Source organism: Myodes glareolus, chromosome X, assembly GCF_982192425.1.
Source record: "Myodes glareolus chromosome X, mMyoGla1.1, whole genome shotgun sequence".
NCBI classification, from domain to species: Eukaryota; Metazoa; Chordata; class Mammalia; order Rodentia; family Cricetidae; genus Myodes; species Myodes glareolus.
This window is the reverse complement of record NC_142053.1, coordinates 98,232,268-98,255,517: the sequence shown is the minus strand read 5'-3', so window position 1 is coordinate 98,255,517 and position 23,250 is coordinate 98,232,268. Positions and strand designations below refer to the sequence as shown.

Below are 23,250 nucleotides of genomic sequence, written 5' to 3'. Positions count from 1 at the left end.
AGGTAGAAGCAGGGACCAGCCTGGTCTACAGAGAAAGTTCTAGGACAGCCTGGGCTGCACAGAGAAATACTGTCTCAAACAATAAAAAAAACACACACACACACACAAAAAGGAAAAGAGAGAGAGAGAGTGAAAGAGAGAGAGAGAAAGAGAGAGAGAACAAAAGAAAAGGAAAAGGAAAGAAAGGAAGGAAGGAAGGAAGGAAGGAAGGAAGGAAGGAAGGAAGGAAGGAAGGAAGGAAGGAAGGAAGGAAGCCTTTAATCAAAAATAGGAATGTATTGAGCCATGAAAGAGTTGAGAGTTAAGTAACTGACTGTTATTCATTTTCCCTCAAATTATACTTTGACTTCTACTATATTCATAGTCAGCTCAGGGCCTCACAGATTGAAGTCTTTCATGCATTCCCTTAGTAAATTTTTCTGAGCCACTCCTATATACTAGGCACTTCACTAAGCTCAGATAGCACCTCTGTCTCATAGACCAGGGACCTGCATTCTAGCAATTATCTTTTGAATAAATGAATGTAGACAAGTGGTTTGTTTTGTTTATTTGCTATGCTTTTAGAACTCAGATTAGCTTGGTAGCAGAGCACATACCCACATACCAATCATTAACAAAGCTCGGAGCTCAGTCCTTGACACCACACAGAGCAAAATCAACTACACAGTAGAAACTCGAGAAACATTTATTTACAGACGTATAAAAGGTATTCACAAACAGCATACCATACAGAACCCATAAAAATTAAAATAAAGAATAATATACATAGCTCTCAGATATGATTATTTTAAGCACAGAATAAAACTATGGGAGAAATTTAGATTTGGGATTTCTTTGTGCTTGATTTCATTAATTTTTCCAAAATCTAATATCATAGGCAAAATGAAAATAATGTGGTGTTTTTTTTTACTTTTATCATCAATTTAAAGGGGAAAAGGGAAAAAGGGATGGGAAGAAAGAGAAAGGAAACGAATAAAAGAAAAGGGATATTCCAAAGCCTGTGATAGGACAAATGATGAAAAAATTGTTTATTTAAAATGTACTTGTTATGGTAAAAATCCAAGAATGATATGTACAAGAACTCAGTCAACTACCGTGAACTCCACACCTGCTGTATGTCAAGTATTGTGCTCCTCCCTGGAGAGAGCCCAGGAAAGCAAGTTATGTCTCTGCCCTCACAGAGCATAGAAACAGACTTCTCTCTCCCCTGGCATGCGTGTAAGTGAAGAATTGCTGCAAACTAGATGATGAGCGCTCACAGAGCAGATGGCAGGTTTCTTGCCCATCTGGGATCGTTCTAAAGAATAGACCCTTGTGTATCAATAGATAAGGGTTCTTCCAGTTCTAAGCTGTCATGGTCTATGATCAAATAGTAGAAACAGGATGTATGCTTCCAGAAAGATGTTCCACTTACATTACTTTTTGTAAAAATGGAAACAAGGGGCATGACCTATGAATTCAGAGGAAATTCTATTTCTTTTGTCCCTTTAAACAATTTCATTTAAACTCTTTCTTTCTGTTCAACTCACCTTTTTAAGTTCATTTTTACCTCTCCTTTTATTTTTATTCTTCCTTTTTTTCTTTTAATGACCTAAACAAATTATTATCAGTTAAAGATTCTCATATTTCAAATGAATTCTTCCACACATATACTGCAGTTCCCTTTTCTAATAACCTTATTTCCAGTCTTCCAGATTTAAAATCAAGAGATACACTATTACAAAGATTCATCTCATGGTATAGAATGGCACAACAGAAGGACACTTGTGTGAAGCCCTGGCTTCTACCCTCAGCCCCATACAAAGAAATCAAAATAAGCTCTAATATTCAGCCGAAGGCTATCACTTTACTTCAAAATACTACAGTGTACTTTTTTTAAAATTTATTTTTTAAATGTTTGTTCATGCAATATATTTTGATCACATACTTTCCCTTCTTCCAACTCCCTTTGGATCACCCCAATACCAAGCCTGCACCTCAAGAATCAGGGATCTATTCTGAAAGGGAATAAGAGTCAGAGGTGGTAGGTCGCTGACTCCCAGGAAGCTGCCTCTTCCAGACACAACAGGCCTGGTACGCATATGAACTCACAGAGACTGTGGCCGCACACACAATACCTGTGCAGGTTCAAACCAGACAAAATCCCAGCACTATGTAACTTTTTTTAATATTCCATACAGTACTGTGCTAATTGCTACCGTATCACTCCAAGTCCGGTCAGGTGAGAGAGTCTCTGACTAGCCACAGCAGCGTCAGTGTTTCAGAAGAGAGCTTTCACCATTTCTCACTTGCCAGCCACTTAAGCTTTGAAAAACAGCCAATGTTTAACGCATGCCTATTTTTAATATTAGCAAATATACATACAATGAACAAATAGCAAAAAGAAGAATTACAAATGCCATAATGCAAATTACTGGTGTCCAGTTTCTGTTTCTGACTTTCTGGCTTATATATTATACCATGTTGGTTAAAAACACAGCCAGCTCAAAAGGTCTGATGTGTTTGCCCTGTTGTTTTAAAAGCTTATCAAATTTGTTTTCCATAAATGATTGCTCCCAGAATGAACGGCTTTGTTGGTAAGGAATGATAACCTGTGAAAACCTTGGTTACCTTCACATTTTTCTTTCTCGCAATTATTTATTTAGTCAATTTACACTCAGTCTATAGGAAACCTTTCTCCTGTGACAATTTGTAAAGTAAAAAAAAAAAAACTATGCTTAATTCTCAGTTATTTTAGGAATGTTTCCTGACTATTTCATTTCAGTACAGGATACATTTTTAATTTGAGTCTCCTCGTATGTTTTCATTAAGTTTGAGTCAAAGGGAGAGAAATTCACTTTGATCTTATTTTCAAGTCTTGACAATCCTGGGCGTACACTAGAAATTAGCATTGTTCTCTTTGAATGACAAATTTTTAGCCACAACTTTTAGAAATTAAGGGACTGTAATTGACTCAGGTGCTACATCTAAGTGGTCCTCGTGAAGTGACTACCGTTGTCATTAAGGGACTTGTCTTTTGGTACACTCATAACTCACCCCCATTTTCTCATGAGGATTTCTTAAACAATATGAAAAAAAAGGATCTCTGACCATTGACCAATCTTCTCTTTTCTATTTCCCAACTTTCACATTTATCTCCTAATTCATTTGTCCATGAAATGATACATTCTAAATTTCTAAATAATTATATATTTCATCATATATTTATGTGTGTTCTTCCATAGCCTTTCTCTGAAAGCTTATGACATAATAAATCTTAAAGACTAAGAAGAGGCCTTGTATTGGACCATAAAATGCACTGATGGCTAAAGCTTTGTAGAGGTACACACTTGATTTGGTTTCAATATGATAAATTAATTGATAAAAGCATGAAGACATTTATGGAATGTGACATATCTCTGTGATAAAGAACTTCCTTAGAATGTAAAGGCACTAAACTCAATCCACAGCATGGCGTAAACACACAGACACACATCAATGCATGCACACATGCACTCATGCTCACACACACACACACACACACACACACACACATACACACACACTGAAATAGAAATTTAAAAGTTAACTGCTTTCTAAATAATTGCCATGTCCTATTTTAATCTTCTACAAGGCTATTAAGAGCAGACTACAGGGAGGGGAGGAGAGAAAATGTAAAGCTCAATAAAAATCAACAACAACAATAATAATAATAATAAAAGAACAGACTGAAGAAGTTTAAATATTCTCACTGCTAATTCTCCAACTTGTTAAACTTCAGTAATAAATTGTTTGTTGGTCAGTTTGTTTGTTTTGCTTTGACAGGTACCTACTTTGTAGTCTAGGTTAGCTTTAAGCTTTTTACGTAGTTCAGGTTGACTATGAGCTTGCAAGATTTCTACTTTGGCCATTTGTTGGCAAATATTATAGGATACACCAGCCTACCTGGCCCAATCAAGTTTCTTTTTTAAACCTACATGCCTCAGTTATTATATTGATAGAATTAAGAAGTAATATTACTTGTTATAGAATTATTGTAAATATTAAATTTCATCTTGTATTTCTATATGCATAGTGTTAAACAAATGTTAGCCATTTTTGTTTGGTGTATGATACCCTGCTCATTATACCTTATCCCTCTCCATTTATTAACCATAATAGCAAAAATCTACAGAGACATTATACTAGTCAGAATTCCCTAGTACCCTGGGAGGGGAAAAGAGATGAGTGATAGATGGAAGAAGTGGGAGGAAGGGAGGAAGAGAGAGAGCAGATAGATAGATAGATAGATGGATAGATAGATAGATAGATAGATAGATAGATAGATAGATAGATAGATAGATAGATAGATAGATAGACAGAGAGACAGACAAATAGATAGACAGACAGACAGACAGATTTGCTTGGAAGGTCTTCTGAGACTGTGGAGGCTAAGAAGTTCCGTGACCTTGTGTCAGCATGCTAGAGACCCAGACCAGCTGGTGGTAGAGTGCGGCTCCAATTCCAAAGGCAAAATAGTAAATGTCCATCCCAGGGCAGCTGAAATAGGTAACCATGACAGAAAAGAGGCTACCTTTATTGTTTCAGGGCTGCAGCTGATTTGCATAAGAATACCCATCTTGAAGAAGGCAATCTACTTTGCAGAAACTACACATTTCAACACCAATTTCATTTTTTAAAATAATTTTTAAAAATACCTTCACAGATACACTCAGAATTAATGTCTGTTCTGGAAACGATGAAATTTATAGATAAAACTGACTACCACAGATATACAATCAACATTGGTGGTTTGGTTGATATATTTTTTTGTTTTCTCTTCCTCTGCCTCTTGCAAATTTCTAGAAAGAGAGAGAGAGAGAGAGAGAGAGAGAGAGAGAGAGATCACATGCAGACACAGTATCCATTTATTTTGTCAATTAGTCATTAAACAAATATTTGCTATCACCTTCCCTGTACAGGCAGGGTTCAGGCAGTCATATAAAGGGAGGAGTGGAGATCCACACATGCAAGGAGAAGCCCCTACCACCAAAAGGTTCATATTCTATTTTAGGAGACACTCATTTCCTTATATTACTGGATAATATTATTCAAATGTTTCATTATAAACTATGTGCTATGAGCACGCTGCGAAAGCAATTAATTCTCACCTTGGAGATAAAAAATAAAACATATAAACCCTATTATACTATCAGTGGGAGAGAAGTTGGTTAGGGCATTCTGGAGAGGAACAATGGCAGAATGAAACCCCATATATAAAACATTAAAATATTAATATATATTATTTAATATATTAATAAAGAATAATTAATTAATTAATATGTATTAATATATTATTATATGCATATATAAAATATTGCAGGACAGATGGATGTTTGGTGGTCTCAGTAGATACAGTATGATTGGAAGAACAAAGATCTCAATCTGGGCAAACAAATCTGAAATGTTTCTAGTGTTTCCCTGTGTTTAATAGTAAGAGAAATCCTGCATCGTTTTGAAACTCTGCTTAATGAATCCCAACCAAAGATAGACAAAAATTTCTAGTTATGTATTACGTATTTCATTGATATTGGAAAGTCAGGGTTGACATTAGTTTAGACTACTTGATGAGATTGAGAGCTGCCTTATTTATAGATAATTCTCCACAGCACAGGAACCTAAATTCTGGTGCCTGTGGGCAATCTCTGAACATTTCCTTGTTTAGCATGGGCTGTTGACAAGCAAACTAAGATCCAAAGTTATTGAGGAGAATGCCTGGGGCCACCACTAATACTGAGTTGGTGAAATGCCAGATGACAAAGTATATCATTTCACACCTTCCAAAAGGTCTCCCCCTTTTCCTACAATGAATGAAATTCAAGAAGCTTAAACAGGACAGTGTGCAAATGCATTATAGAAAAACCTAATAGGAAAAAAGAATGACAAGGTTTATTCCATACTGCCTGGGGCATAGTTCTTATTAATTTCTAAATGCGATGAAAACTGAACTCTGAAAATTTCTTTCATCTCATTTCTTACCCCACGTTACCACAAATTAAACCTTGCCTCTGCTTTTTCATTGCGTGTGTGTGCGCATGTGTGTAATTTTACATGAATGTGTGTGTAGGCGCATGTGCATACATGTGTGTATTTATGTGGGAACCTGCAAACATCCTCCGGTGTCAGCATCATGAACACCATACACCTTCTCTGAGACAGTGTTTCTCATTGGTCTGGAAGAATCAATTGAGACACATTGACTGGCCAGAAAAATCTGGGGATGCTCCTGTCTCCTCCTCCCCTGCACTAGCATTATAAGTATGTACCAGTACTTTTAATTAGGTTAGTGGTTCTCAACCTGTGGGTCAAGACCCCTTTGGAAGTCTAATGACCCTTTCACAGGGGTCAGATATCTACGTATCAGATATTTACTTTCCGATTCATAGAAGTAGCGAAATTACAGTTTTGAAGCAACAAAATAATTTCATAGTTGGGGTCACCACTATATGAGGAACTGTATTAAAGGGTCGCAGCGTTAGGAAAGTTGAGAACCACTGACTTAGGTTCCAGAAATCATCAAACTCAAGTACTTGGACTTCTGACTTCAAGTATTCTCTTGACTGAACTATCTTTCCAATTCATGCTTTTTTAGCTTAATTCTTCTTACTGTACTTTTTGTTTCAATTTGCTCTGTTCTCATTCGTTGAGTTGAGGCAGGGACACACTATGTAGCTCTAGATAGCTTTAATGTATGATTATCCTGCCTCTCAAGTGCTTCAATTTCAGGTGTGTGATATCAGTGTCAGGCTAATTGTCATCAACATTTGTTTGTTCACTGCTAAGAATTATCACTCTATAAACTAGCAATAATCTATTAAAACTAACTTAGCATTAGTCAAAAATAATCAACTAAGACTCAAAACCAATAAACCTTTACAAGATCCTATCGGGCACTTGTGACAATGTTCTCAGAATTTTGTAAAGTAAATTATAATGTGCACTTTATTTGTGATTTCCAATAAAGGGAGCATAAAAAGTGCGGTTGTAAAACTGTCAAAATAGAGCAAATTTTTTTTGTGCTTGAACTTTGTTTGATAAAAATGAGTCTTGGAGATGTTTACAGTTAAGAACATATTAAAACCAGAGATATGAATCGTTGCTTTGCTATTCTTAGCCTTACAGACAGAAAACATCTTACCGTAAAGGGACAGTGTTTGAAATGTTTTTCACTAATAGTGATGAGAAAATATCATTTTTATTCTTTCCCTCCTAGGTGGCTGTGGAGGATCGGGTCAGGCAGCTGCATGAAGCCCACAGGGACTTTGGCCCAGCATCCCAGCACTTCCTTTCTAGTAAGTCATTTTCATTGTTCACTGATTAACCTGCTCATTGTGTCTTGGTAGCTCAGTGTTAGGAGGGGTTGAATTAACAGACATTTCTATCAGATACGACAGAGGTCTATTTCATCCTGACGTGCAACCTGGTGGAACACGCAGCCTAGTTAGATCATTGTCTCTACTCCTCAGCTAAAACAATTGTTTCCTGTCGTGTGTTCTCCGGTACTGACTTCTTCAATGCTTTGAATATCATTACCTGTATCAACTTACTTTGCAAAGCTGATCATTATGAGTATATACTCATAACATCACTCAATACACGTTATTATGAGTCTAATTTTTTTTTCTGTGCTCAAGATGAAGTTCAGTGCCTTGTTAATGCTAAGCAAGTGTTGTACCACTAAGCTAAATTCCTAGCCTTTGCTTTTGTGAGGGAAGGTTTCACTATGGGCCTGAAACCAACCTCGAACTCACTGTCATTTTGCCTCAGTTTCTGAAGTGCTGGAATTACAGACATGTGACACCACATCCCGCTGGAGTTCTTAACGACAGTCATTAAAATTCTTTCATTCCCAATTGTTGCCTTTCCCGAATTATCCTCCCTTCACTTTGGCCTTCAGTTTTACTATTCCTTTTCTTTACCAGTTTTCATAATTTGTTCATTGAATTTTGTAGTCGATTTCATTATGTTATTAATAAAAATTACATATTTTGTAATTAATTCTAACAAAGACAGCTTTAGTTTACAGAAAGTTTTACTGGAACATTCTATTAATGTAACAATGCATATCTAATTGGCAACCACCTGTTTTCCTCTAATTAGTTTTGTTAATTTTTAATATCTCTATGGTTATATGTGTTTCTGTGGAAATGTATTCTATATATATATATATATATCTGCATTTACTTTGTAATTTGTAAGTTATATATACATACATATAATACATTTCCATAGAAACAAGTGTGTGTGTGTGTGTGTGTGTGTGTGTGTGTATTGGAGTACTTTAAAACCACAGTTATACTCCATATAATTAGTACATTTTTGGTCCTATGTAATTATGTAGGTGGTTTTAACATCACTTAATGCAGTTATTTTGTGACAAGCAATTTTATATATTTAATTGATTTCATTCTTCTAGAATGTCCATGAGGTGGTTCCAGTATTAAAGTCATCTTAATGATGAAGAAATTATACTCATTTTATTGACAATGAAATTAAGAAATCTGTTTTAACACAACTAGTGTATATGCAAGCCAGAATTCAAACTTAAGAAAATGATTGCAGAGTCTGTTTTTAACCATTACACTGCAACTTTACTTAATTTATGTATAAGAAGGGAGTTATTCTACAGGACCTCCCTTCAAACAACTGGCGTGTGTGTGTGTGTGTGTGTGTGTGTCTGTCTGTCTGTCTGTCTGTCTCTCTGTCTGTGTGTGCGTGTATGGTATATGTAATTCTGAATGTGAGCATGTACACATGTGCATGCAGGTATGGATGTACATGTATATACACACGCATGTGGACAGCAGAAGTCAGTACCGGATGACTTTCTCTACTGCACTCCACTCTATTTTGAAGACAGGATTTCTCACTGATCCTTAAGCTTGCCAGTCCATATACAGTGACTAACTAGCTAGTTCTGGAGATACTCCTGCTTCTACCTCTATAGCACCGAGGTTACAGCCACACCACTATTCCCAACTCTTAAGCAGGTGCCTGAAATCTGAAGTCAGGCCCTCATGCTTGCGTACCACACGCGTCTCCCACTGAACCCACATCCCAGTCCCGATCCGTTCTCTGATTGCTAGTTTTTGTCCCTTCCTATCTTTTCTATTCTCCACTGGTTAATGGAAAGATCCATGCTCAAAAATATTCTAATGTTTTAGAGTAGATATTCTCTTTTTTTTCCAGTTGGTCATTACCTTTAACAACAAAAATTACTAGAAAAATGTTAGTATTGTTTTATATGCATGAATAATGGATTAAGTCAGAAATAATCATATAAATAATCATATTTTCTTGACTTATTCTACCCTCAGTGGTTATTTGGACAATCTTTTAATACCACACATGATTATGATTCCAAGTTAAAGGGGGCAAGTTAAATGGGTATTTCTCTATGAGTATGGAGTACAGCTTTTAGCAATGCCGCAAGAAAAATTTTAAAGACTGTAGATTGTCTTGGCAACAGTTAGACTATTTAATTTAATTAAAATTAAACGTGATAACATGCTCCTTAGTGACTCATAAACCATAAATAAAAATATCACTATTATGAATATTAATTAATCCTCAGACACCATGTATATTCATTCATACTTTCTTCTCTCTGCTCCCCCCTTAAATTCCCATGCCTTCTCCATTAAAACCGATTCCCCAGAAAACGATACGTTACGCTCATTTAACACAGGTGACAGGTAAAGTTCAATGTATACTTCTCCCTGGTTATTTGCATTTTAATGGGGTAAAAATCCATAAGCCTGAGGGATGGCTCTCTGTTGGGAGAATGTCAGCCATAAGCTCTGGGCTTTAACGAACTAGGTGAAGCATCTTCCCACCTTTCCAACTGTATCCCTGCATACACTCCAGAAAGGTCAGGGCTGTGGCCATGTGCACGCAGAAAGAACCTGCTCTGCCTGAATGAGATCAGTCCTAGAAGGCAGAATTATTTTGAATATCCATATGGAACATCAAAATACACATAGACGCTCCACTTATGTGTGGAAAAATATGCTAAAATGTTTGAAGTCGTGTTACAGAAATAGGACAGGGAGACTAAATATGGATTGAATCTTCATGTTATCTTCTTTAAATTCAAAGGCAATATACATTCATCTAGAAAAAATTACAGCATAAGGGTAAACAGGAAAGGGACAGTTATCAATAATTCCACTACTCAGATACAACACTCTCCAAAATTTAGTTGACATATTTTCTGTTTGTTTGGGTTCAAATTCTTGTCTTTGCTTTCTTCTTCATTGCTCCCAGTTCAGAGATAAAACCTACAGCCCTTGTGCATGCCATCAAGTGCTCTACTACTGAGCTATAACTCTGGTCTCTTTTTCATTTTAAATCAAGTAGGAATTTTGAAAAAGGAAACAAGCATGATACACCAAGACCAGTCTTGACTATATAGTGAATTCCAGGCCGGCCAGGGATACACAATGAGACCTTGTTTTATGACTTGATTTCCCCCTCACTAATATATTAGAAACACTTTTGTTTACATATTCTATCAATAATTTTTAAGTAAATGTCTCCATATATTTATTTTACATCCCAGTCATAGCCTCCCTTCACAGCCCCTCCCACATCCCCCCTCTGTCCCCTCTCCTTCTCCGTCTCTATCCAGAATAGGGCAGGTCTCCTTGATATCAACAAAGTGTGGCATATCAGGTTGCAGTCAGACTAAGCACCTCCTTATGTATTGCTGAGCAAGGCAAATCAGTATGAGGAGTATGGTCCCTAAAGTCAGTAAAAGAATCTTAGTTAGGCCTTGCCCCCATTGTTAGGAGTTTCACTAGAGGACCAAGCTACACAACTGTAACAAATATACAGAGTCCCGAGGTCTGTTCCATGTAGGCTTCCTGGTTGTTGGTTCAGTCTCTGTGAGTCCTTATGAGCCCAGGTTAGTTGATTCTGTGGGTTATCTTGTGGTGTCCTTGGCCCTTCTAGCTCCTACAATCCTTCAATTAATAATTTTGATAGCTAAACAATGTCTCCTTCTATGGCTGTGCCAGATTTACCAAGAGAATTCTAAAGGTTTTTAATACTAAGATTATTTCAAAATGTTCACTATTGTATCCAATATTAAGGTTGCTGGTCTCAGACATCTCAGATGCTCTCTTCAAGATAAATATCTAACCACATAGCTGTGAAGTTAAACTTTTCTGTGATTTGTAAAACTTTCCATATGGATTATCAGAGTTGCACAAGAAATTGGGTGTTTGAGGCAGAGCATCTTGGAAGTCACTTATTTTCTTTCCAGTTGTTTTCTATAAAAATTAAAACAGCTTCCTTACCACAAAATCAATAAAAATGAATATGTTTTAAAGTTATACCAAGGTTCTACCAGAAGTGTTGGCTTTTGTATGTGGTCGTTTCTAGGCTACTAGGAATAGCAGGAGAGTGATTTCTTTTTTATTGATTTTTTAAAATTTATTTTTCCATTCAAAAATTTCCACTTCCTCCCCTCCTCCCATTCCCCTCCCACTTACCCACTTGCCCTCCTCTCTCCCCCTCTAAGCATAAGAGAGGGCAGGGTACCCTGCCCTGTGGGAAGTTCAAGGCCCTCCCACCTCCATCCAGGCATAGGAAGGTGTGCATTCAAACAGACTAGGGTCCTAAAAAGCCAGTACATGCAGTAGAAACAAGTCCCAGTGCCATTATCAATGGCTTCTCAGTCAGCCCCCATGTCAGCCACATTCAGAGAGTCCAGTTTGATCACATGCTTGTTCAGTCCCAGTCCATCTGGATTTGGTGAGCTCCCATTAGATCAGGCACACTGTCTCAGTGGGTGGATCAACCCCTTGCGGTCCTGACTTCCTTGCTCAACTTCTCCCTCCTTCTGCTCAGTAGAGACAGACTATCCACAGTTTCTCTTTGATAACCTGGTCTTCACTGGCCAAATAAGTTGTTTCTGTTGCCATAGGTATGAGTGGAAATGAGAGAAAGAGAAACGTGTAAAATATGATGATGTGGGGTTCCCCTCTGATGCAATGAATATGTTTTATTGCCATTGGTTATAAAGAAGCTGCTTTGGAGTCTTGTCCTTAGACACGCACTAACTTATCTTTCCACCTACTTTTAATATGCCATAACTCCTAATTCATTCCTTCAGCTTAAACCCAGAAAAGTGAGAAATTTGAAGAGCATAGCTTCAATTATTTCATGTATTGTAATTTCAATGCAATATAAAATATATGTAATTATAAGGCTGTAGGTACCATGACAAGCTCTTTATGTCAGTGATTCAGGAAATATTCCAGTACTCATTGATGGGTCTGAGAGTCTAAATATTGGCTTTCCTATGCTTTTCAAGTATTCAAGAAGGCTTTCTGATTATTTTCCATTCTGTGGGCATCGATTCTGAATTGTACATTTTGATTTGTTTACCGAGAACAAATAAATTGCGCAAAAGATAAAACCCCTTCAGTAGTAATTCAAAGAACTCATGGTGTCTTAATATGATATAAGTTCCATAATTCCTTAGAGGAACATTTCCCAAGCTGAGCCCTTTAGAACATTAATGTTCTATATTACTTTAATGACTGTCCCTGAGGGTTGACAGAAATGGACAGTCCCTTCCCTGGTGGACTTCTTGAGATCTTTGGTAGTCTTTGGGATTCTAAGAAGAGGATGGAAAGACTCTGGTTCTTCTTTATATTTAGTTGACTACGGAAGCACTTTTTTTCATCTACAACAAATTTGACATTCAACATGGCATAGAATACACTGAATCTGGACAATGGTGGTACACAGCTTTAAGCCCAGCACTTGGGAGGCTGAGGTAAAATAATCTCTATGGGTTTGAAGCCAGCCTAGTCTAAAAACAAGTTCCAGGACAACCAGGGCTACACAGAGAAACCCTGTCTAAAATCCCCCACCAAAAAAGTGTCTGTGATATACGTTTGTATTTAGAGCCATTAGGGAGGCTGAGTCAAAAGGATTAGTTGAGACCAACCTGGACAACATAGCAAATGATTTCTCATTTAAATGAAAGGGGGAGCAGGAGACAGCTGTAATTTGTAGATATGGACTGACTAGATTCGAATTCTTACTCAGATACCTTATAGATGACTGTACTGTCCACCTGTACTACGTAATAGTACGGTACTATTCCTGTATTTGGCTTCTCTAGGCTTAATGTCCTTTGTTTATGGCTAGAGTGAGTACATACCATATTCATCTTTTTGGGTCTGGGTTATCTCACTCAGTATAGTGTTTTCTGTTTCCATCCATTTGCATGCAAAATTCACGATGTCATTACTTTTTACCATTGAGTAGTACCCTAATGTGTATATGTTCCACACTTTCTTTATCCATTCTTCCATTGAGGGGCATCTAGGTTGTTTCCAGGTTCTGGCTATTACAAATAATGCTGCTATGAACATAGTTGAACAAATGCTTTTGTAGTATGATAGAATTTTCATCCGGTGATGGCTAGAGATGGAGACAGAGACCCATATTCCCACATCAGAGCACTGGACTGAGCTCCCAAGGTCCATTCATGAGCCAGGCAAGGGTTTGGAGATTTAAACACACAAAGGCACACAGACAGAGACATGGGTCATCCTTGAAACAGGACTGCCCCCTTTATTGTGTCCAGGGGCAGCTTATATAGAGATCTTTAACTGATAGCCACGCCCCAGACAAACCCACCAGAAACCACTCACCTGCCATCAGGAACTCCTGAGCGTCTCGTGCTCAAAGCACCTACAAGCATAACACATTATTTACAAGAAATTCAGGATCTGGGGGTTCACAGCTCCCAAAAGATAACTTGATATCTCCTTAATTATTATTTAAAACTTTGGAAAAATAACATATGTCCATATTTCATTAATATTTACAATATGTTTTCATATATGCTTCAGCAGATGCTCTACCAAAATGCATCTTATTAACAGTAGGATTTTGAGTTCTGTAAAGTACAGTAGCATTATGAATATCAAATTGCTAATATATATTGCACCCTTAGAAAAGTTCCTGAGAGAAATTAATTGCTACACTTGTGTTTGCTACTTAGCTTATTATCATGATTGCTATCATCTTGGCAGTTGAACCTTTTAGATTCAAATTTCTCACCCAATATTATTTATCATCTTGCATTTGAATCTCAATGTGAGTAGCTAATATCACCTCTAAGCATGTATCTAATGTGAAAGTTCAGTGTTTCACACATTATAAGGGCTTAATAATCATCTTTGTAATTAATGAACAGATGAATAACTCAATGAGAATCCTCTAATTGCTTAATCTTGGCGATAATGATATTCTTCTAGGATGATACCTGGATATTTTAAAGGCATTCAATAAATCCATAATGAATTAATTCTTATCACCAAAATAATAAGTGATAATAAAATTATTTCTGACATTGTTAATCCACAGTGTTCAGGAAATTTAACATTGTAACTTCATACAGCTGGCACTAAATATATAAGATTTTTTTGTGTTGTTCTTAGGAAGGACTATAGCATTCATATCTTTATGTGGTCATTTTTACAAAAAGTATCTTGTGCCACATTAAATATTAAAGGACAATATTGTCTTCAAAATTATGGCATGATCACATTTTATGTTAAAAATAAAACAACAGAAAAATGCACAAAAAGCCTGAAAATAAAAGTACATCCAAATGTAAACAGTTATTGTCTTTTCTTCGTACTTTGCAGATTATGAGGAGCACATATTATTTTCATAATGGAAGGAACTCTAAAGATAAAATTTTTATAGTTCAGCTTTTAACCCGATGATCTCTTCTAGTATGATACTCTATTGGTGGCAAAGAAAAATGGATTTCTTTTTGGTTATTTATTCTAAATGTAAAAACTGTGAACTTCATTGAGTGACCTTTTTGTTCACAGATCATGAGACACTGTAAAAAGAAAGAACTGATCAGTTATTTTTTGTAGGCGTTATAATCTTAATTGTCTTAAATCATATCCCTGCTTAATTCGTTTTCTCTCTTGTCAGTGAAGCCATGCTTTTATAACTTGCCCTTGATAAATGGAGCAAAATCATTTGTTTCCAACTTGAAAGCCACCAATTTTTTACCCTCAACTCCCTTCCTTACATGTTTAATTTTTTTCAAAATAGAATAAACAACTCATGCATGGTGGTTCATGCCTTTAATCAGAGCACTTAGAAGGCAGTGACACATGAGTCTCTGTGAGTTTGAGACTAGCCTGATCTACACAGTGAGTTCTAGGCTAACCAGGTACAATAATTAAGTCCTATCTCAAATAAAGCGAGGAGGGGGCAACAAACCTTTAAATATATCCAATAACACTGACATTCATCTAATAGTCTCCCAACTTATGTTTATGTGCTATAATGGTAACCACTCATCAAAGCTTCTCCAGGACTTTTCAGACTCAAGCCCTGAAATACTCCAATTCCAGAAAATATCCTCAGTTCTGGGCAAATCAGAATAATTAAGCATTTTAGACTTTGAGAAATTTCCACATAAGTAGCATTTTAGTTGGGGCTCCTTATAGAAGCAATTTGTTTAGAGAATTCTCTCAGATGAAGGGAGGGAAGGAGGGAACTTGTCTGTGGTGTGAGGATGTCTGTGGTATGAGTGTGAATCAAACCAAAGAAAAAGGTTGAGACTAACTTCAGTCAGACCCCATAGGAGACTCTGGAAGCCACATTGCACCACAGAGCTGGAAGCACCTTAGGAACAGGACTAGTCATTCACAGATGCATGTAGACTTAGCTGTGACAAGGCAGCTCCCGTTTGGCTGCACGATGTTCTATTAGTTACATGCTGCTTGGACAAAATACATAACAAAACCATCTTGAGGGAGAAAGGGATCAGTTAGGCTCACAGATAAATGGCTCATAAGGGTACAATCCTGCATGGTAGGTATGTCATTGCAGCAGGAGCCTGACGCAAGTGATTGCATCACATCTGCAGTCAGAAAGCAGAGTGAGACGAATGCTGTGCTCATCTCAGTGTCTCCTTTTCATTCGGTCCAGAACCCCAGTCCCACGGAATGAGACTGCCCATAGTCCAGGACCCCAGCCCACAGAATGAATCTGCCCATTGTTCAGGATCCCGGCCCACGTAATAAAACTTTCCATAGTCCAGGACTCCAGCCCACAGAATGAGACTGCCCATAGTCCAGGACCCCAGCCCACAGAATGAATCTGCCCATAGTCCAGGACCCCAGCCCACAGAATGAAACTGCCCATAGTCCAGGACCCCAGTCCACGGAATGAAACTGCCCATATTTAGGATGGGTCTTCCCATCTCAGCCTAATCAGAATGATCCCATGGTTTCCAGAGGTTTATTTTTATTATGATTCGGAATCCTATCAAATTGACAAGGTGAACCACCACCGACATTCTTTACTGAAAATATCAGTGGAGCCTTACTATCTATCCAACACTCAGAAGCCCTAGAGATTTATCATTCAGTGTGGCCAAAGGAATCTAAGTAGAATAGTGACCTCATGTAGTCTTTGTGAAGCTACTATTCTAGTCTATACAGACTTCTGCTTAGAACTACAATGTGGCTTTAAGCTTTATCACTAGTCGTCCCTACTTTATCTTATAACTACAAGAAAATGTCTGATAGCATGGCAGTCAGGACGCAAATGCCTAGGGCTTTTTTATTTCATCTTCCTTGTGACAGATTCCCCTGGGAGGTTTTTTTTTTTTTTCATGATGACCTGGGGTAAGGGAGACTAGTGTTAGACTTCTGAATCATTTTCATGACACGGCTACTATTTTATTGGAATGGTAGCTCTAAAAGGTATAATTTTACACTTCCCAGAAAATAAAAGCATTTGTGCCTTTGGCCTAGGGTACTATTTTGTCATCTGTCCCAGAATACAAAGTTTTGCACAGCAGAAATGGCGGAATCACATCCCTGTGGGCAAAAATCATTACTTTCATTTTTCCATTTGGATGTTTTCCATTTTCAGAACACAACCAGTTTGAGATTGCAAAATACTTTCTCGTGAGAACTTTGAGGTGAGGACAAAAGGCATTTTGTTCTTTTAGAGAATTACATAAACTGGTTCTTATTTAAAACTCCTCTTCTGGATTTTTAAATAGATTTTTCACATATATGCAATGAAAACCTCATCTTTATTTCAGTCAGCTGCAGGTATTTCTGTGTTATTTGGTATGTTTCCGTAAGACTCTAAGGAAGGGAAATGTGTTTATGTGATGAGAGTCATAGTTTCAGAATGCAGAGATGCCAGAAGAAGAACAGGAACCAGGACTGTTGGAATGGGCCAATAACGCAACTGCTCAGAAGCATGAAGTAGGTAGATCAGAAGGCAAAGAACTGCCTGGACTATGGAAGGAGTTCAAGGCAACCTGGGAATTTGGTGAGACCTTATTCTCAAAATAAAAAGTGAGTAGAAGCCTGGGGTCAAATCTCAGCAGTAGAGTGCTTTCCTGGAAAATAAACCAAACTATAGAAAGATCACAACTGAGCACACTTGTTTCTCTGTGTGTACATTTTTGGGCAAATGTTTTACACTATCATAACCTTTCTCATCTAACAAAAATAAATCTTATTTTTTTTTACCATTTTGGGGACAGGGTCTATTTAATTTAGTACTGGCTGTCCTGGAACTCTCTGTGTAAATGAGGCTGGCCTTAAATTCACAGACATGTGCCTGCCTCTGCTTCCTGAACGTGCTGATAAAAGGAAAACAAGCGCCTCTTTCCCTACAATTTTTGCTTCGTTGTGAATTGTTTTCTTCTTTTGTGCTGACATTTTATTCATTCCCTCACTTTTATTCCGTCTGTGTTTCTCCATGTGTGGTGTGATCAGACTCTCCAAAGGCACAACATCTCAGCTGGTCAGCTCTTTTATATCCATCTAAGAGTGAGGCACAGGCTTAACTGTAAACCAGTTGTCCTGACCTAGACACTATGACACTTTGAGCCAGGTAATTGTTGGGAATTGCCCTCTGTATTAACCCTGACAACTGATCTCTCGCCTCTGTCTACTGCATAGCAATAAGACCTTTCCTCTTCTGCTGTAACAAACAAAACTGTCTACAGACATTGTGAAATGTCTCCTTAAGAGTAAAATTGTCCTCGATTGGAAACTATACTTTTATTTATTAATTATCTATTTTCTTTGAAACATGATCTCACCCTGTATCCCACATTGGCCTAAAACTCACGATCTGGTCCAGGCTAGCCTCAAACACATAGCAATCTAACTATTTCATCCTTCCATGTGCTTATATCACATGTATATGGCAACATGCATAAAAAGCACCACTCTTTTGTGTCAGTCTCTGAACAATTTATGAACATGAAAGTGGGGAATCATCTAGAATATTATGCTTGTAAAATAATTTAAGACTAGTTTTCTACCCTTTTATCACCATCCTCAACAACACACACAGACACACACACACAAAAGTGAATCGAAATACTCTCCAATTGACAGTCTCCAGGCAGTATCTAAGATACCTTGCTGAGCAGACATTGAGCCTGACTGACATGAAGTTGCATGTCCTTGTCTTAATTAGAGTTTCTATTGTTGTGAAGAGACACCATGACCATGGCAACTCTTATAAATGAAACTATTTATTTGGTGTTGGGTTACAATTCAGAAGTTTAGTCCATTAATATCATAGTAGGAGGCATGACACCATACGGCAGACATGGAGCTGGAGAGGTCGCTGAGTTAGGCCTCTGGGTAGGTGGGCAGTGGGAAGAGACAGTGAGCCTCTATGCCTGGCTTGAGCTTCTGAAACCTCAAAGCCCACCACCCAGGGATACATTTCCTTCAATCACACCTACTCCAACAAGGCCACACCTCCTAATAGTGCTGCTCCCTATGGGCTTATAGGGGCCATTTTTATCAAAACCACTACAGTACGCTATAGACAGCTTTTGATTAATATGAGAAAAAAAAAAACCTACAGAAGCCTAACTGTAACACAGCCTGTAGGGTCAACTGAAATTGTCTTTAGGTTGTTTCCAAGCATTCCTACTCCCCTTACTCTCTTCTCCTCTCGTCCTCAGTTGTTAACCCTAGTGATATACTCTCAGAACCATCACATTCTCTAAATTTTACATTAGATTCAACTTCTTAAGGAAACTCATTTATGAGTGAACAAGGAAACAAGGACTATGAATGTTTCAGGGTGATTTAATTTCTTCTCTTTCATCATGAGGTTGATGAATTTTGCCCACTGTAAGTACTGGTGATCACTATTGAAGGTGTTTGGCCTTTATCTCCATAAATAGGTACAGTCTTTGGGTACAGGGGAAAAGTGCATCAGTGCCGTGCCTTTCAACTTGAGCTCAACAGTAGTCACACCAATGACAGGCAAGAGTTAGAAAAAAAGATTGGTTGATTTACAAGTTCCTAACAGGAAATTGGGCAGAGTGTGAGCAGCATAAGCTAAGGAGCATACATATTGCTTTTTTAAATCAATTTTGTTCTAAAGTAGCTTTTACACACTCGCAGGATATACCTTGAATGAATGAATAATGGGGTACTTTTAAGGCTCCTCCCACTCTGATACACTAGAAAAGAACACAATCTTGTGACTAATCAAATGGCCTAAGAAGTTAGTGAGCTTTACTTTATTTTATCTCAGATAAGAATTGATTCGCTACTCAACAGTATCTGTTGAGTGACCAATATAAATCAAATTCTATTCTAGAAACTGGGAAAAAAGCTATAAACAAAACAAAGTTTCTATATCATAGAAATTAAATTTTAATAAAATGTGAACAATTAGATTATGATGAGGTTGTAAAAATACAAACCTCAAAAATGATAAAGAAGAGTAAGGGGGCCAAAAGAATGAAGGAAGAATTTTTTTTAAGTTTTGAAATTGTAATATAATTACATAATTTCCCTTCTCAAACTCCTACCATACACCTTCTTGTTCTTTATAAAATTCATGGTCTCTTCTTCTTTAATTGTTAATTTATATTCCTAAATTCATAAACACAACCTGCTCAGTTATATAATCTTACCTATATGTATAAGATCTCAGTTGGTACTGAATAGGCAATTTTTGAATTTTTTTCCTTGGAAAGATAATTTCTCCCACTCTAAGCATTGAGGGAATTGACTTTATAAGGAGAAGGATTAGGTATGAAGGGATTGGGGTAGAAAAGCAAGAGCACAACCAACTTACTTACTATTCTATTGCTATGAAAAGACACTATAACTAAGACAAGTCTTATAAAAGAAATCATTTTCTTTGGGGGCTTGCTTACAGTTTCAGATGTTTAGTTCATTAATATAGATTTTTTTCACTCTTTGGGGGCCCACCACCCAGCTCCAAAATAATCACATGGAGACTTATTCTTACTTATGAGTTCCTGGCCTCTGCTTGGCTTGTTTCTAGCCAGATTTTCTAACTTACCTTAAATTATCCCATTTCTCTTTAACTACATTTTGCTTTATAGACTTTCCTTATCATATATATATATATATATATATATATATATATATATATATCTTTTCTTCTTACTCTGTGGTTGGCTGTGTGGCTGAGTGGGTGGCCCCTGGCATCCTTCTCTCCCCCTTTTCTCGCTCCTCACTCTTCTCTCATCTAGCAGTCAGAGCAGGCTGCTTGTTGTCCCGACTGCCTGGCTATCTTAAACCCAAAATAATCACATAGAAACTGTATTGATTTAAACACTGCCTGGCCCATAAGCTCTAACTTCTTATTGGCTAATTCTTACATCTTAATTTAACCTATTCCTGTTAATCTGTGTATCGCCGCGTGACTGTGGTTTACCGGCAAGAGTCTAACCAGCGTCCACCTCAGGCAGGAGATCCATGGCATCTGCCAGGCTGCCCTTCTTCCCAGCATTCAGTTCTGTCTGCTCTGCCTACCTAAGTTCTGTCCTATCTACTAGGCCAAGGCAGTTTCTTTATTCATTATCCAATGAAAGCAACGCGCAAACAGAAGGAACTCCTACACCACTCTCACGTCTAGATTTTTCATCCTTCTTTATTCTTTCTGCCTGGCAAGCCCTCTCTATCCCTCTCCTGCCTAGCTATTGGCCACTCAACTCTTTATTAGACCAATCAGGTGTTTTAGTCAAGCAGTGTAACACAGCTTTACAGAGTTAAACAGATGCAGCATAAAAGACTGTAACACATCTTTGCATCACTGAACAAATATTCCACAGCATAAACAAATATAACACATCTTACACTAATGTTCCACTTGTTATCATCATTGTGGGAACCATGGCAGCATGCAAGAGCAGTGTCAAAGAAGTAGCTGAGAATGTTTCATCCTGATCCAAAGGCAGAAAGAAGAGAGCAGCAACTCTGGGCCTGGTTTGAGCTTTTGAAACTTCAAAATCTACTCCCCATGACTCGTCTCCTTCAACAAGGCCACGCCTGTTCCAACAAGGCCATATCTCTTTCTAAATCTTCTCAAACAATTCCACTCCCTGGTGTCTAAACGTTCAAATATGTGAGCCTATGGAGGCCAATCTCATTCAAAGTGACCTAGACAGATAGACAACGTGTCTCTGGCAGATGAAGTGACCTAGACGGGAGCAAAGTGTCTCTGGCGGATAAAACAGTAAAGCTAAAGACCTCAAAATGGGAGTCTGATTAGAGGGCTTGAGAACTGACCAGGCAGCAAGTGTGACTGAAGCCAAGAAACAAGATGACAAATGCTCGGTTAGTGAGGGACCAAGAGTCACCAGGTAATACCATATTAGCTGTGTCCTCAGTCTTTGGAACTACTTCTTACTGAGAATAAAAAGCTTTAGTTTCTGTACCATTCTTGCTTGTTGTGCCCGTGTCATTCACTCATTCATATATAATTCACATTCCCTGAGCACTTGTAATATCATGATGAGGACCTGGGAACATAGATCAGTACTATAGCACATTTTCCCCGTGGCTATTCCTAAATTTGAGTTAGTAGGTAAATCTTTCTTATAGAAATCTAGCTTCATCTTTACTCAACTCGATGTGACAGGCTTTGATGACTCCCTATGGGAGTCCTCACCCTCTCTGAGGAGTGGATGGTGGGTAGGGTGGGGAGAAGGCAGGAGGAGTAGGTGGATGGATGGAAGGGAGAGGGAACTGGGATTGAATGTAAAATAAGATTGTTTTAAAAGTCAATAAATAAAGAGAAATCTAGCAAAGAATGTTTCAAATTGTTTGGTCCTTGATTTCAATTACCAAGAGTCACAAGACTCATTCAGCAATGAGAAATTAGGTTCTTCCTTCTACTTAGCCATTCTGATATGATGAATATCTCCCTTTGCAGTCTTATGAGTTGTCTCCTTATAGCCCTTTTGTTCAGAACGGGAACTTCTTATGTATGTATAATGAGTATAAATATAGGTTTTAGAGAGTGCTAATATTTTAATGAGATAGAAATAGACAGACAAGGGACAGAATAATTGAAGGGTTAGTCAACATGGGGGCAATATGATGTGGAAAGAAAAAGTCTGAACAAGAAATGTCTGGGAAAAAAAAATAGAAGAAGCATGGAAAGAGCTCATTTGCTGGGAGTTAAAGACAAAAGGGATTTGTTCTCCAAAAGTAAAATGTGAATTTGTCTTAGTCTCTTTTCTATTGCAATACGAAATAGCTTGAAGATGGCTATTCTATAGAGAAGAGAAGTTTGGCTGTATCAAGTAGTAGGTAGCAGCAGCATGTTGAACGATGTACAAAAGGGATCGCATGGCAAGACAGGAAGCCACCTAAAAAAAGGATCAGGCTTTCTCCTTTATAAAAAAAAATCTTGCTGTAAGAGGTTTAGAGAGATGGCTCAACAGTTAAGAGCACTGGTTTCTCTCCCAGATGACCTGGGCTCAATTCCTAGTACCCAAATGGTAACTCAAAACCATCTGCAACTCCAGTTGCATCAGGTCCCGTGCCCTCTTCTGGCACCATGAGTATGAAGCATGTGGTTTTACAAACAACCATGCAGGCAAGATACAAATATACATTAACATACACATATGCACGCGCGCGTGTGTGCGTGCGTGCGCACACACACACACACACACACACACACACACACACTCACACACACCTTTCTATCTTAGCCAGCCATGGTTGTGCATGCCATTAATCCCAGCACTCAGGAGACAGAGGCAGGCAGAATCTGGCAGATCTCAGTGAGTTTTTAGCCTAACCTGGTCTACATAGTGAGTCTAGGTCAGCCATAGTCAAACCCTGTCTCAAAAAATCATATCTTGCTATTTTGAAAACAAACCAGGGTCCCAAGACAATTAATTTAGTC

General features: G+C 37.8%; 1 protein-coding gene across 8 annotated transcripts in view; it reads left to right on the top strand.

Annotated features, from left to right (window-relative positions):
- The window catches only part of Dmd (dystrophin), a 2,257,783-nt gene that overhangs the window by 2,015,908 nt on the left and 218,625 nt on the right, over window positions 1-23,250 (top strand). For all 8 annotated transcript variants that reach the window (XM_085684598.2, XM_085684595.2, XM_087902601.1 and 5 more), the window contains one exon: window positions 7,232-7,310. In XM_085684598.2, the coding sequence (XP_085540724.2) occupies window positions 7,232-7,310 (79 nt within the window). The remainder of the gene's footprint in view (window positions 1-7,231; window positions 7,311-23,250) is intronic.